At 42.2% G+C, this 15,457-nt stretch overlaps 1 protein-coding gene across 2 annotated transcripts in view; it reads right to left on the reverse strand.

Annotated features, from left to right (window-relative positions):
* Positions 1-139: 139 nt before the first annotated feature.
* The window catches only part of DLK1 (delta like non-canonical Notch ligand 1), an 80,053-nt gene continuing 64,735 nt past the window's right edge, over positions 140-15,457 (reverse strand). Inside the window, exons 5-6 of one of the 2 annotated variants that reach the window (XM_075926561.1) lie at positions 14,289-14,430; positions 140-1,951 (exon numbers count right to left, since the gene is read on the reverse strand). In XM_075926561.1, coding sequence (XP_075782676.1) covers positions 1,207-1,951; positions 14,289-14,430 — 887 coding nt within the window. In that variant the 3' untranslated portion in view covers positions 140-1,206. The remainder of the gene's footprint in view (positions 1,952-14,288; positions 14,431-15,457) is intronic. The other variant, XM_006119996.3, reaches the window with a different exon arrangement.

Below are 15,457 nucleotides of genomic sequence, written 5' to 3' on the forward strand. Positions count from 1 at the left end.
AGCCCGGGAAATTCAAATCCCGGGCTTCATTAGCAAGTGCGGTATGCATACATTACCCCGCTAGTTCGAACTAGCGGGGTAGTGTAGACATACCCGGACAGACAAGCAGACGGATGCACATTTCTAAAATATAGAGACAGATAACAATGCTGTGTGTCTTTTAATGGGGGCTCAATCAACTTAATGCTGTTTTGAACATTTGTACTGCACAGTTCTGACTGATTGCTGTTGAACTCAAATCAGAGCAATTTATCGGTTGTCCTGTAGTTGCCTTAGGGAAATATGGTAACCCTAGACCTATCCCTTGGTACTCTTCCCATTTCATTCTAAACCTATTCAGCAAATAGATCCAATCATGTCTTCTATCTATTTAACAAGGGTGGCAGCATAGCCATAGTTGCTATAGGCAGAGTACAGCTACTGCGATCAATTTTATCTACTGGCTATATTGATTTGCCTCCAGAGAACTCTGAGGTATGGGCTGATTAAGTCACTTTCTGTTGCCATGTATGGCACCAGCCAAAGTTTGTCCTTCTTATATGGGATAGCACTACAGCAGAGGGCAAAGCACCGTGTCCATTAATTGTCAAACACTGACCTTAAGCACAAAAGCAAAACTATCATCTTCACATAATTTGAAAGATTTTCCCTTCCTCTACTTATTTAATACATTGGCTACTTTTGTTTAATAGACATAAAGTTTCTGAACAATGGCCCAGATTGTGATCAGTTTCTAAAAAGACTGTCATGGTGAGAGGAAGTACTATATGTTAATGCCTGTGGCACATTTGCAATAGCATGCTAGAATTCACAAAACTAATAAATAAGCCTAAACAGCCCTTAATTACTGTTTATTAAAAAATATGGTACTGGTAAATTACATGCCAGTGCTTATTTGCCAAACAAGCTTACACAATGCAATAAAGCTGAAATTTTTTCCTGTGGCAAATTTATTTTATTTTACCAAATATAGCTGCATTTGAAAAAAAGAACATTCCTTGCTCTGTAATCTGATTATATTAAAGTTTTATTTGGGGAATGAGAAATTCACCGGGCAACTGAGATACAACATATTTTTCTGTACTTCCCATCACAAATGGCAGCAAATGTATCCACAAACATTAAAGCCAGGAACAGGTAACACATTCAATAAACTTTACATATTGCTACAAAACTCTGCAAGTTGCTGCAAGGCTTTCAAGGAGTCTAAATGTCAGTATAGTTCTTAGTGTAGTTAGTAAGTTTGATCTTCTCTGGGAAAATTATGTTAACTGAAAGGTTTTCCCCATTGTTAGATTGAAGAAAACAATTCTTCTTCTTGCGTAGGAGATGGCTATATTTGGCATTAGCAAGCCATATTTCACATTTGGAGAAAAATACAATTGCAGTTGTACCCAACACAACAAGACATGTAAGCAAGCCCAGAACAATGAAGCATATCAATTGACTTTTATTAAGCAAGGGCTCTGTGTTTTGGATTGTTTCTTTCATTGTTATTTTCAAGACTTTATGTTCTTGGTGATGAGCTGACTTGGGATGAGCATTTGGGGGTAGATTATACCTCTGCCCAGTTTTGGCCTCTGTATTCATGCCATGGAGACTTGTGTTTCTGCTGGGATAGGTACAGGTCACACCAACAAATTCTGGCTTACAAAGACATTCAAATCTTCCTCCAGGATGCTCATGACATGTTCCTCCATTCTCACATGGGCTGCTAGCACAGAATAGGACATGGCTGTTGCAGGACTGGCCCATATAGCCAATAGGGCAATGGCAGTTGAAGCCTCTACCAATATCCGTGCATGTTCCTCCATTGTCACATGGGTTGGGTTCACAGTCATCTATATCTATTTCACAAAAATTGCCAGAAAAACTTGGAAGGCACAAACAGGAGGCATGAGCTGCAAATCCATTATCATCAACACATGTTCCCCCATTCTGACAGGGAGAGCTGGAACACAAGACAAAAACAGATAGGAGTTTAAAGAACATTTAAGTACAATAAGCAACATTTCAGATAATTTCAAAGGGGTTATTTTCTTTACTAGGTAATGAGCTACATCAATTTCTGATGGACTGCCACTGACATCAATGGAGTTGCATCAAGAATGAATGTTGTGCAGCATCTTAATCAATATACACTGTTCCGCTAATGCTCCCATGTTGATTACAATCTCTTCCACAAATCCTAATGCACAAATCCTACCTGAAAAACTGCTTTTGAAATTAAGCTTCCCAGTGTGTTAGATCTAGTGACCTGAAGAATGAACAAAGATTTCACCAACATGGCTTTATTTTTCCTCGCTATATGGTCAAAATACATAGGCATTAAATAGTCAATATAAAACATCAACAAGCATAACAGTCTGATGTGGAGACATTTATTTTTATTGTATGTCAATAGCATTGTCATGGTCTGTCCTTTTGAAAGCCTGGAAAAATTCTGGGCACTTTGAAACCTCAAAACACTGAAAACAATACAAACATTTCCCTTATTATTTGAATACATTAAGTAAGAATAAATATGATTACATTTGACAAAAGTAATCATATTCAATCAAAATCATTATTTCAAAGGAAATGGGGTGGCAGTAGCTCAGGAAAACAGAAACAGGGATATGAACCTCTTCACATTTAGCCCTGGGCTTTATTTTGAAATAACCCTCCTTAAGCTGAATTTATAAGTGGAGCATCCACATCACCAAAGCTGTTATTTCAAAATAAAAGGCTACTTATTTTTAAATCTGTACTCTTGCTTTTCTCAAAATAGCATTAGTAAAGATGCTAAGGTGCTGCTATTTCAAAATAACTACCCCCCAGAGTAATTCAAACTAATTACTCCCCTGTGCTTGCTGGGGCTCTAAGGCTAGGTCTACACTATCACCGTTTTTCAGAAAAAGCAATGCAAATTGCATATCACAATTTGTGTAGCATTTTCCAATTGCTTTTCCAAAGGAGGCTTTTCTACCATTTGGCCCTGTCTAGAAGGCACCAAATGGAAGAAAAGCCTCCTCTTTTGGAGGAGCCCTTATTCCTCATAAAATGAGGTATAGAGGGCTCCCCAAAAGAGTGTGTTTGCTCTTCTGAAAAAAAAAGCAAAGAGCAAACGTGTTCCCTGGATGCAGCGGAGTTTTTCCGGGATACCTCTAGTATTCTGGAAAAACCCACCAGTCTGTACGTACTCTAAGTCGAGGTAGTGCATCCACATTAACGGCACCTGCCTTGGACTAATTTCAAGGCTTTTCCATGGTGGGGATACACTATATTGATTTTGTAAAATCAGGAGTTAAGGCAAATTTAAGTCCCAAATTTGACGTCAGTAGTGTCTATCTCTTGGTTGGTTGGTTGCTTGTGTGAAATTACATGATTCCAACAGGTTCCCAGATGATATAGTTATCATCAAGGAAGATGAAGAGAAGCTAGCGAGAGCAGTGCAGGTGCTAAATGAGGAAGGGAAGCAGTATGGACTGATTATGAATATCGATAAAACAAAGAAAATGGTATTTGGAGATAAGGAAATAGGAGGATCAATGTGGATACTAGAGAACGTAGAGAAGTTCACGTATTTGGGGAGCAGGATGATGTATGATCTAGACTGTAAGAAGGAAATAGTGACTAGAATAGCGAAAGAAAGTGAGTTTGAAGGCAATGGATAAGATCTGGAAAAGTAAAGCGATTAGCTTAGGAACGAAGCTGAGCATCTTCAAAACCTGTGTATTTAGCAGCATGTTGTATGGATGTGAGACATGGGTGACAACGAAAGATTCAAAGAGAAGGATATTGGCCTTCGTGATGAGTTGTTATAGAAAGATCCTGAGAACAGGATGGATGCAAAAGGTCACCAATGAGGAATTATCTAGGAAGATACAGCCAAAAGAGAACCTACTGCAGAAGGTTATAAAATGGAAGTTACAGCTATTTGGGCATATCTGCAGAATGAACGACAAGCGAAAAGTTAAGACCCTGGTATTCGCCATAATGGATGGTCCGAATAAGAGAGACAGACCCCACAGAAAATGGGTAGATGATAGAGTAGATTGGTGCAGAGCTAGTCTACAGAAACTAAGCCACTCCGCACTGGACAGGGAAAGATGGAAGGAAATAGTGAGGGAGGCATCGGACACCAACAGGCATTGATCCCATGGTTGTTGTTGATGATGATGATGACGACGACGACGACGACGAATTCCTACTAGAGAAATGTTCACAGTGAAAAAGCCAGCCTCGTTAACATCCTCCTCGATTGTCTTCATGGAAAAGCCAAGGGACTAGGAAAATGAATAATACTCTCAGTTCTAGAGGGGGGGAAGGGGTGCTAGGCTTGGCTGCAGGGCGGGGGAGAGGGGAGGAGGTGTGGGGCCCTGGGCTCACCTGGGCTGCAGACGGAGGGAGGTGCGGGGTGCTGGGCTGAGCTGGGCTGTGATGGGGGGGGAGAGCTCAGAGCTCAGTTTGGCTGTAGGAGGAGGGAGGTGCCGAGAACCCGGGGCTGGACTCAAGTAGAGGGAGGAAGGGAGGGGCAGGAAATCAGAGCTGGGCTCAGCTGTTCTGCGGGATTTGGGGGGGAGGGGCAGGGAAACCAGGCTCAGCTGTGCTGTGGGGGAACCAGTGTGGGGTCAACTGGACTGAGGTGGATGGGGGAAGGCATAGGGAAAAGAAGGGCAGCTCAGCTGGGCTGTGAGGAGCTGCAGGGAACTGGTGCTGTGCTCCCTTGGATTGTGGGGAATGGTTTTGGGGGAGGTGCAGGGAACCAGCAGTGGTGGGCAGCTTAGTTGGGTTGCAGGGGAGGGGAGGAACCAGGAGCCCTGAAATGACCTCTCCTGGTCCAAAAATTTCCTCATCTGGGATCATTCAGGTACAGAAGGTGCCAGACCAGGGAGGTCCAATTCTACCCAAGTCCCCTCCTTGCACCCTCCCGCCTTGCCAGATACCCGATCCCAATCTGCTCCTGCTCCCGCCTCTCGGAGTGCCCGTGTGGTGCCAGGTCCCCCAAGCCCTGGCCTGGGCTGGGTGGAGGATGCAGCTGGGTGAAACAGTGAAAATTTATTCATTTTTCATTTTTTTAAATATGCATTTGTATTTTGGGGCTGCAAAAAGTGGTACTGAAAAAATGGGTTCCAACTAAAGTAAAAAGTTTGGGAAACCCTGGTCTAGCCAGCTCTCTATCCAACTTACAGTCCATTTATCCAATCCATATTCCCATAACTTGCTGGCAAGAATATTGTGGGTGACTGTATCAAAAGCTTTGCTAAAGCTGGGTTGTTATTTGCAGCATAATTTTGTCCATTACTTATGCTGTAGCAGGACAGAAATCTTGTGCAAGAGGTTGCAAATTAATTTCCATCTCTTTTTCAGGATAAGGTAACATACAGCAGCAAAACTTGCAATGCCCAGATTAGAAAACACATTTAGTTTTCATACGTTGAAAAGTCATTTACCTTGACAGGACTCAAGCATTACATATTCCTAAAGGCATTTAGCACAGTACTTGCCAGTATTTGAAAAGATTACTCAAAATGTTATTTAAAAATAATGTGTTTATAGTTGGAGACCCAATAAGCAGGGCACTGAATATCACATCACGTGCTGCAGCTACATACACACACGATTAATATTTGCAACTGGCTAAATGACCTAGCCATAATATATTTCCACACTGGGACTTTGGATTGCCCTAGGAAACCTATTGATGACTAGGAAGTTGGACTACATCAGAAGCATAAGCTGCAGAGGAATGAGCAGGTGGTAGATGTTCCCTTAGTATTCCTGTATCTCTGGAGGTGGCAGAGTCAGTTTTGCAGACTCTCAAAACATGTCTACAGGTGATGTAAGATTCAGAATCAAAGCCAAATCCTCCTCCTGTCTACACACAAATTTGTCTAGCATAGACCCCAGTTCCATGACCCTGCAAGAGCAAAAGATTTGGGGCTGAGTTCCGAAAGCGCTCATGCCCCAAAATCCATCATATAGCAGTGTGGGCATAACTCAAGTACAGACTCAGGTCTTGAGAGTCCATCAATGCTATTCTCCATCCCATGGGATAGCATCCTTTGATCTTTCTATCCCAACACTGGCTGATTGGCTCCCAGGAAATGGAAACAACATCCTTGGCTCAAGTACAGCTGTTTAGCATTCAAGCCTTCCATTTTTGTTCTGACCATTAAGCTGCAAGCAGAATGAACCTTCTCCTGCATTTGTAATGGCCACCAAAACAAAGGAGGCATCTGCCTAACATGCAGCTGGCTGGTCAGGGGAGCATGGTCAGATTTGGTTAATCTCTGTGGTCTGAACAGTTCAACTTCAGCAAGAGTTCCAGAATTAGCCATACATTGCTGCCAACAGCAAAAAAGCTGGCAGTGCTGGGGATTCTCTGGTGCAGGGAACAGGTTTAGTTACTGAAGCCTGACTACTGAAAAGTCAGGGACAAGAATCTCATTTCTGGGAACTCACCATCTTCTTGCCCCTTGCCTGAGGTGTACACATGCTAAGGGACAGCTAGGAAGTTGCAAGGAAACTTTTTCTCAATTGGAGTGAGGGGTTAGAATTGCCAGGCCCCTGGGCAAGGTGAAGGAGGGCAGCTCTGAGCTCCCGTAGGGGCCTGGAGTGAAGGTGGCTGGTGACTGTAGCAGCAGCAGCAATAGCAGCAATAGCCATGAATCCAGGCCCTTATGAATTGCCAGGCCCTGGGGTAGTTGCTCCTTTGCCTCACCATCAGTAGGCCTGGCTCAATGTAGACAAGTGTATTGAGACCATGTAATAAACCTACAAGTTTAGCCAGTTCATAAGCAGTCACATCATTCATAATAACAATGTATGGCACCCTCCCAAAACTTATTTCTTGTATGAGGCAACAGTACCTCATTTACTGTAAAGATTGTTCAAGAACATTCATAAACTTACAATACTCCCTCTTAGAATCATGGGTTTGGAGGAGACTGCAGGAGGTCATTGAGTCCAACCGCCTGCTAAAAGCAGGACCAATCCCAACTAAATCATCCCAGCCAGGGCTTTGTTAAGCTGGGACTTAAAAAGCTCTAGGGATGGAGATTCTACCACCTCCCTAGGTAACCCATTCCAGTGCTTCATCACCCTTCTAGTGAAGCAGTTTTTCCTAATATCCAACCTAGACCTCCCCTACTGTGACTTGAGACTATTGCTCCTTGTTTTGTCATCTGTCACCACGGAGAACAGCCTCTCTCATCATCCTCTTTGGAACCTCCCTTCAAGTATCCGAAGGCTACTATCAAATCCCCCCTCGCTCTATTCTTCTGTAGACTAAATAAATCCAAATCCCTCAGCCTCTCCTCATAAGCTATGTGCTCTAGCCCCCTTAATAATTTTTGTTGCCCTCCACAGGACTCTCTCCAATGCATACACAATTTCTGTAATGGGGGAACCAGAATTGGATGCAATATTCCAGAAGTGGCCTCATCACTGCCGCATAAAGGTGAATAATCACTTCCCTAGGTCTGTTGGCAATACTCCTGCTAATGCATTGTACATTAATCCCAGTATGCCATTAGCCTTCTTTGATACAAGTGTACACTGTTGACTCATATCCAGCTTGTCATCCACTGTTAATCCCCAAATCCTCTTCCATTGGACCACGCAAGTCCATTTTGTGGGAACACTATTTCCTTGATTTGTGTTGCCAGGTTGAATTTTGTCTGAACTATGATAAGCACACTTTCTGTTTAAGAGTACTGGCACAGCGATCCATTACTGCCAGCATTCACTGAGGGGTAAATGGCACAGATTTAGCTTCAACCACATTATGAAGAACATAGCAAGCCATAATAACACAGCAGATAGCACAGATGATCTAAGCATCCAAACATGTCTGTAAACGGCATTCATGGGATTTCATTCTGACAAATGACCATTTAACCACTATTCTGCACCTGCTGAGATAATTTTCTTTTACCAGGCCCTCTGAGATTGGAATATGGTTTCATACGCCAAGGCAAAAAGGGATACGTAGTATCCCCCCAGGATAACAGTGAGTACAGTAACTCAATTCATGAGAATCATTTCCTTGGAATTTTACATCAGTCTGTTATTGAGTGTAGAATTCGAAGTCATTGAGAAACTTAACCTTTTCCAGTGCAGTCCTTGCTAGCCTTCATAAATAGCCCTCAGTGGTCCACAAGGGTGCGTATAGTAGTGGAGCAGCATTCTCTTCAGTTTATGTACACATGTGCTCCTTGAGAAGCAAGCATTGTTATCCTGGTGTGTTTGGTGCTCACAGAAATGTAGCTTTCTTCATGCAAAATTTCTGGACCCACTGCTGGTCACCTCAGGTCCCTGAGATGATATGGTCCCATCACTCTGTGCTTGGGGCTCTGGTCCAGAAGTACTCGTCTACATAGAATCTTAATGACTACATCGAAAGTCATGAGCAGTAGCAGTCAGTTCCATTCTTCCACATCTATGTCGCCCCCACTTCCAGGCACCTTCAGTAGATCAGCAACTGGCACTGGAATGTCCACCAGCATCTCAAGGATGCAGTGCCTGATTGCTGAAACAGTAGAGAAGGCACAAGCAAGAGAAGGCCTTTAGAGGTTGATGGCTTCATGTTGGTGGCTCCAGGCTTCAAACAATGGCTCTGCAAGTTCTCTTTGCAATTTGGAAAGGCGCAACAACTTCCTGTAACGTCCAGGGTAGACTGTCAAGATTCCTCACATTGCCTATAAATCCAGGTCTGCAGACTGGAGTCCCACCAGCCCTGCACTTATAAATGTAAACACACCCTCTGTAATTTCATTTGAGAAGCAGTCATCACATGCTTATGAGAAGTGATTGGAATGGTGTCCTCCAGCTCCTAAAAGCCAAACCTTTACTATCTGAGCTAAATGAAGATCTGCGTTAGGCTTGTGTTATGTTACCAATTCCATTGCTGACTACCACATGGCCTTACATTGGTTGGTTGTAATTTTCAATGATGGCAAAATACTCACATCTATACAAAATGCCCAAACTGGCTCCTCTGAAGTCAATGGCAAACATCTCCTAGGCTGTGTCTAGACTACATGCCTCTGTCGTCAGAGGCATGTAGATTAGACACATAGGCAAAGGCAAATGAAGCCGCAATTTAAATGATCGCGGCTTCATTTACATTTACATGGCTGCCGCGCTGAGCCGACAAACAGCTGATCAGCTGTTTGTCCGCTCAGCACGCTAGTCTGGACGCTCCCCTGTCGACATCAAAGCCCTTTGTCGGCAGCCCCGGTATTCCTCATGGGATGAGGTTTACCGGGGCTGCCGACAAAGGGCTTTGATGTCGGCAGGGGAGCGTCCAGACTAGCGCGCTGAGCAGACAAACAGATGATCAGCTGTTTGTCGGCTCAGCGCGGCAGCCATGTAAATGTAAATGAAGCCGTGATCATTTAAATCGCGGCTTCATTTGACTTTGCCAAACAAACAAATCTACATGGCTCCGTCGACGGAGCCATGTAGTTTAGACGTACCCCTACTGACATAGAGCACAAGTTTGGAACAAAGTCATAGACTCATGGACTTTAAGGTCAGAAGGGACCATTATCATCTAGTTTGGTGTGGCCAGACAGCCTGCCTCCATATCATCCATCTTATTTGCCTCTCTGAAGCACAGGGCAGAGAAGGAGCAATAATATCAGCATAGTCTATGCTGGCTCATCTGATCCTGAGAAGCTGAAACACAGATATGTGGATAGAGAGCAGCTAAGTCAATAAGCTGGCCTCGAGGCCGCGGCTGGCACCTATGTTGATTCGAACACACAGTCCCAGGAAGAGGAATTTCCCACCGAGAAAACAATGTCCAGTACTTCAAAATTTAATCATCTCAAATCTCTCTTACAAGTGTAAATTAAGTTCACAACTCCCTTGTAAGAACTGGTCTCACAGCAGACAGACCAGCATCAATTGGCATTACAGATAAGAAAGAGAAATACGTGACCCCATGATTATAAAAGATGGGCCCAGCACACACTCACTTTGAGTGTCATTCTACCCTCTACCTGCTGGTCGGGTTAGGTGTTTGACCTCCCGAGGTTCTATGGGAACGCCCACCTCATATTTTCGTCTTTCCTAGGAATTGAGGGACCGGCCCTGGCCTGACATGCTGGAGTCGAGAGGCACAGAAGGGGGTAAAAATGGTACCTGGATGTGGTCCTCTGTCTTAAGTGTACACATAGAAAGAGTAAGCTGTTACTTGGTACCATTATTTCTATTTTTCTATCTTTATCTTCTTTGTAACCATTTTTAAGACCTATATTTTGCTAATAGTTAAGAAATAGAGCAATAGCCATTGTAACCATATGATTTATAAGCTTCCTCAATAAACCTGTAACTGTTTAAGCTTTAACCTGACTCCTTCAGTTGCTGTAACAGAACCAAGCACAATTTAAAAGAACTTCAGCCGGTCATAAAGGGACAGATATAGGGAGAGCTTGGGCGTTTGGATTTGTGTCACACCCAGGTGGCAAAATTCAGTTGGGGCGCTTCTCAGTCTCCCCGAGGCTGCCCGCTGCGAAGGAATTATGAAATTCTAGCAGCTAAAATCTGAAGCGTAATAAGCTCTTCCTATAAACTCGGGGCGTCTGTTGGCCTGCTGGCCACCCTCTGCGATGGGACCCCGGTCCTAGCAGTAAAGACACGGACGTTAAACCTTTTCTCGGAAACATACACACACACACTGCCCTGACCGTCGGCTGACATTTGGCCTCCTGCACATTGCAGGTCACAGAACCTCATTCACTAAGGGTATGTCTAGACTACAGAAATTTTTCGTAAAAACAAACATTTTTCCGACAAAACTTCAATTGTGTCCACACTGCAATCACATTCTTTCAGAAGAAAATCAAAAGAATAGAGGGGGTTTTCCAATATTGGTAATCCTCATTCTACAAAGAAGAAGCCTTTTTCCAAAAGAGCTCTTTCAGAAAAAGGCATGTGTGCACAGGAAAGAGGGAGTTCTTTCAAAAGAAGAGGAAAGAGGAAAAAGCACAAGTGCCCTGGTGCCCACTCTGTCCATAGTAATCACAGCTAAAATGCGATTTAGTTTTCATTCAGTGTGGACGCTATCTTTCAAAAAAAGCAGGTCACTTTTTCAATGCGCTTTTGCAGTGTGGATGCTCTCTTTCGGAATAATTTTTTCCAGAAGATCTCTTCCGGAAAAGCTTTTTCTGAAAGAAGCCTGAAGTCTAGACATAGCCTCATTCATGTAATAGATACATAGCCTCTGGCTGAGTTACTGAAGTCCTCAAATCATTATTTTAAGACTTCAAGTTACATAGAATCCATTTAAATGAGTTAAATCCTGTAAGTGACTGTTCCATCCTGCAGATAAAGGCAAAAAACTCTCAGGCTCTCTGCCAATCAGATACGGGGAAAATTCCTTCCCAATTCCAAATACGGTGATCAGCTGGACCTTGAGCATTTCAGCAAGAGCCATCAGCTCTTGCAAAAAAACGTCTTTTGAAAGAGAGCATCCACACCGCAAAAGTGCATCAAAAAAGCAATGTGCTTTTTTAAAAGATAGTGTCCAGACTGCCTGGATGCTATCTTGCATGTAAGCAGTGATTGCTATGGACAGAATGGCCACCAGAGCACCTGTGCTTTTTCCTCTTCTCTCTTCTTCTGGAAAAATTCCCTCTTCCCCATCCACACACACCTTTTTGTGAAAGAGCTCTTTCGCAAAAAGGCTTCTTCCTCATTCTATGAGGAATACCAATTGCACAAAATACCAAGTGCACAAAAAACCCCTGTGTTCTTTTGATTTACGGTTGAAAGAATGCTCTTGCAGTGTGGATGTAACTCAGATTTTGTCAGAAAAATGGCCGTTTTCACGACAAAACTGTAGCATATTTGGGTCAAAGCCTTATACAAAATGTATATTTGTTTGCTCAATTAGAACGCACTTTTTTCAGAGATAATGAGTGCAGAACATTCCAAAGAGATTTACCCACACAAAAAGGCTAAGAGTTGTAACACACAATTGTTGAGCTAAAGGGAGAAAAGGAAACCTTTAACAAGTTAATGTTTCAAATCAGGGTAATTATTTTTAAAGTGGTTTATAACACATAGATTGATTAATTTTCTTCAGGCTTTGCAGAAATATTCTGCTTCATCCTCAAGGGAAATCCGCCAGCTTTCAGGCTAAGACAGTTTTCCAAGCCAAAGCCCTGGGGAGGCTAAACCAGCATTTTATAATGGATGTTGGTAGCAACTGTAACTGTACTGAAGCTCCTGCTGCTCCATAATAAAATGAATGAAGATTACAGGCCCTCAGATACTAAGAGAATGTGAGAAAACTCTTGACAGGGAATAGATTCCTCCTAGAGCTGGATAGATATTTTCAAATTTCATAAAAAATTATTCACCATTTTTCAAACAGTTATGTCCCAGCTATAACATTAGAACCAAACTACAGCTGCATCATGGACAAAATGTGCAGTGAAAAAGCCACAATAAGACAAGAGTCACAATGAATAAGTTCATTCCTAAGAGTCTATTTTCCCCATATCAATTTGATCTCAGCCATTAATGAAATACCATACTGCACATAGAGTTTATTGTATCAGAATCCTGCCAGGCTTTGTCAATGAATAAAATCTTGAATTTCATTGAATTATATTCATTCTAACTCTTCATTGCTATTTCAGCCTCTTAATGTTTATCTTTCCAAATCTTTTGTTACCTGTTTTAATTAAGTATGTATCCATATTTCAGGCATTACTTTCTTGATTGACCTTGTTTACTGGTATTAATTTCCTATAATTTGTGCATTATATAGGATTTACCTTACAACACAGAGTGTGCCTCACAGCCAGAGTGGGTGTGACACATGCAAGTCTGCTTGAGCTAATGTGCTAAAATAGCCATGTAGCCAGGGTAGCATAGGCAGGATCTCTGGCTGGTCACTTGAGTTCCAGTCTCGGGAGGCCAGGTAGATTTATACTCAGGCAGCTTGTCAAGCTATGGCCTGTGCTATCCCCAGCAACACTAGTTCAAGCAAAGCTAGCACATAGCTGGGAAGCACACACCCAGCTGCAATGTCCCTCAGAGCATGCTGCCAAGCACATCAATTTGGACAGGCATTTTGGGAAGTCTGAGGTTTGGTGGGTTTAGCAGAGCAGAGAGGCTTGGGCAAGGAGGAATGTGGGTGGCAAGAGGACAGAAACTCCCTCTCCTCTCTCTGGCCTGATGAAGCAGTGCTCGCCCATCCAAGCCCTTCCCTTCCTCTGCTGATTTAATGAGCATGTCTCCTCTTTTTTAGCTTCAACACTGGGGCTACGTCTAACTGGCACATTCTCACGCAAAAAACACTTTTGCGGAAGAGTTCTTCTGCAAAAACTCTTGCAGAAGGGAGCGTCTACACTGGCATTTGCTTTTGCACAGGAGCATCCATGCCAGTGTAGACTCTGTCTTGCGCAAGAAAGTTCTGATGGCAATTTTAACCATAGGGCTTTCTTGCGCAAGAAATTCATGTTGACTGTCTACACTGGCCTCTTCTGGAAGAGCTCTTGTGCAAGAGGGCTTATTCCTGAGTGGGAGCGTCAGAGTTCTCACGCAAGAAGCCCTGATTTTATACATTAGAATGTCAGTTTACTTGCTCAAGAACACGCAGCCAGTGTAGGCAGCAAGTTTTTGTGCAAGAGTGGCCGCTTTTGCACAAGATCGCGCCAGTGTAGACACAGCTTGGGTGCAGAGTTTTGTGGGAGTTCAAATACATTGGTGTAGACAGAGTTCTTTTGGGCTGAGGGAAGTTGCTGGTTGACTACTGCTCTTTTGGCCTTAATTGGATTGTAAGTTTACTTATTTATTAAGAGCCCCATCAACATTCTTTTGATGTTTACAAATTGAGATTGTAAAATATGCCCAAACCTAATACTATTACCAGGGCTTGACAAGTGGCGGCGAGCCCCGCTCACCAGCCATGCGGTTTGGCACGCTGCACATGTGCAGACCGCGCTGTGCATGCACTGATCGCGCTGCAGCACCATGCCGGCTTAAAATCTATTTACCCCGGGCGAGTAGATTGACTAATTTGTTAAGCCCTGACTATTACAATAAGTGTACTTTTGTATATCTGAAGTTCAAATTATGCACACAAATTCATGCTAAAAATTTGACCATATTTATATAATAGGAATAGATCAGAATTAGTAGATTTGAGACAAGAAACAAATAGGCTAGAAACTAAACTATCATCCAGGATGTAAAGTTATATGCTACATAGCAAACACTTTTAATAATTAAATCACAGAAAAAATTAGCAAGACTGTATATTTATATCAGAAATCAATATTTACCCATTAATAATGCAGGGCCCTTTTTTCAGATGGCAGTTTTTTCCTGTAAATCCTTTGGCGCACAAACAAATATATCCACCATCTCCAGTCTCTATGCATGTTGCATTATTGGTGCAGGGTTTTGAAGAACATGGATGAATATCTATGTTAAAAATAAACAGTTTGTTACATCAAAACATTATTAGTTGTGAGGTTAAAATATTTTGCATATGAGAAATCAGGGCCTACTTTGTCATATAAGAGCCATTAAATAATAAACAATGCAAAAAGACTAAGTGCATTTTTAAAGGTCCTTCATCCTACATTGCATATATTTTGATTTATTCTGTCTAATAGAAGATGATAATTCAGTTACTTCGTAGGCTCTGTCACCTTGTTCCCTACCCATTAGCTCTCACTTTGTGAAATATACTTGGATTGCTTCTCCCTATAAATAAGTAATCTTAACAATAAAAAGTTAGAGCTAAGGGAAGAGCTACCAATTACTATAAACACCATCTCACATTCCCAATTACTCCATGAAAATAACTCAGATAAAGCACTAGACAATCTAGAAATGGTATATTTACAAATTTCTCCAGGTTTCTCCAGTGATAAATAAAGATGAGGTGAGTAATAAATTCTACTTCTCACCAAAAACCCACAAGATAATGTGAACCTAGATGAATATCATGAGGCAATGTAAAATATTAACTATAACTATACAATTTGTTCAACTTCAATTATAGTAAAATGCCTATTTTCCACCATCTTACCCTGTCCCAATTGCCACACTACCATGTTATATAAACTTTTATGTGTAAATGGAAGTTTCCATAAGGACCAAAATAGCCTTGACTACTTTTTGCAGGAGTGTTGTGTGCCCACTTTGGCAAGCTTGATACATGAGAAAGAAGATACCCTGAAACAGACACACATCTAATAAATTTAAAGAAAATAAGATGTATAACAGCTCACTAGCTAGGAAAATGACATACAGTCCTTGAGCCTATACAAATATATTTGCTATTTAACACCTCTTCTCCCCCCCCCCCCATTTTTCTCTATTTCCCCCCATTCTTCTCTCCTATGATTAATGAGCTGTGGAATATCTTGCCATACGTGATAACTCAGATACAGAACATAAGAGAATTTATAAGAACATAACAGCCACACCAAGTCAAACCAAA

This window comes from Pelodiscus sinensis, chromosome 4 (assembly GCF_049634645.1).
Source record: "Pelodiscus sinensis isolate JC-2024 chromosome 4, ASM4963464v1, whole genome shotgun sequence".
Taxonomy (NCBI): domain Eukaryota; kingdom Metazoa; phylum Chordata; order Testudines; family Trionychidae; genus Pelodiscus; species Pelodiscus sinensis.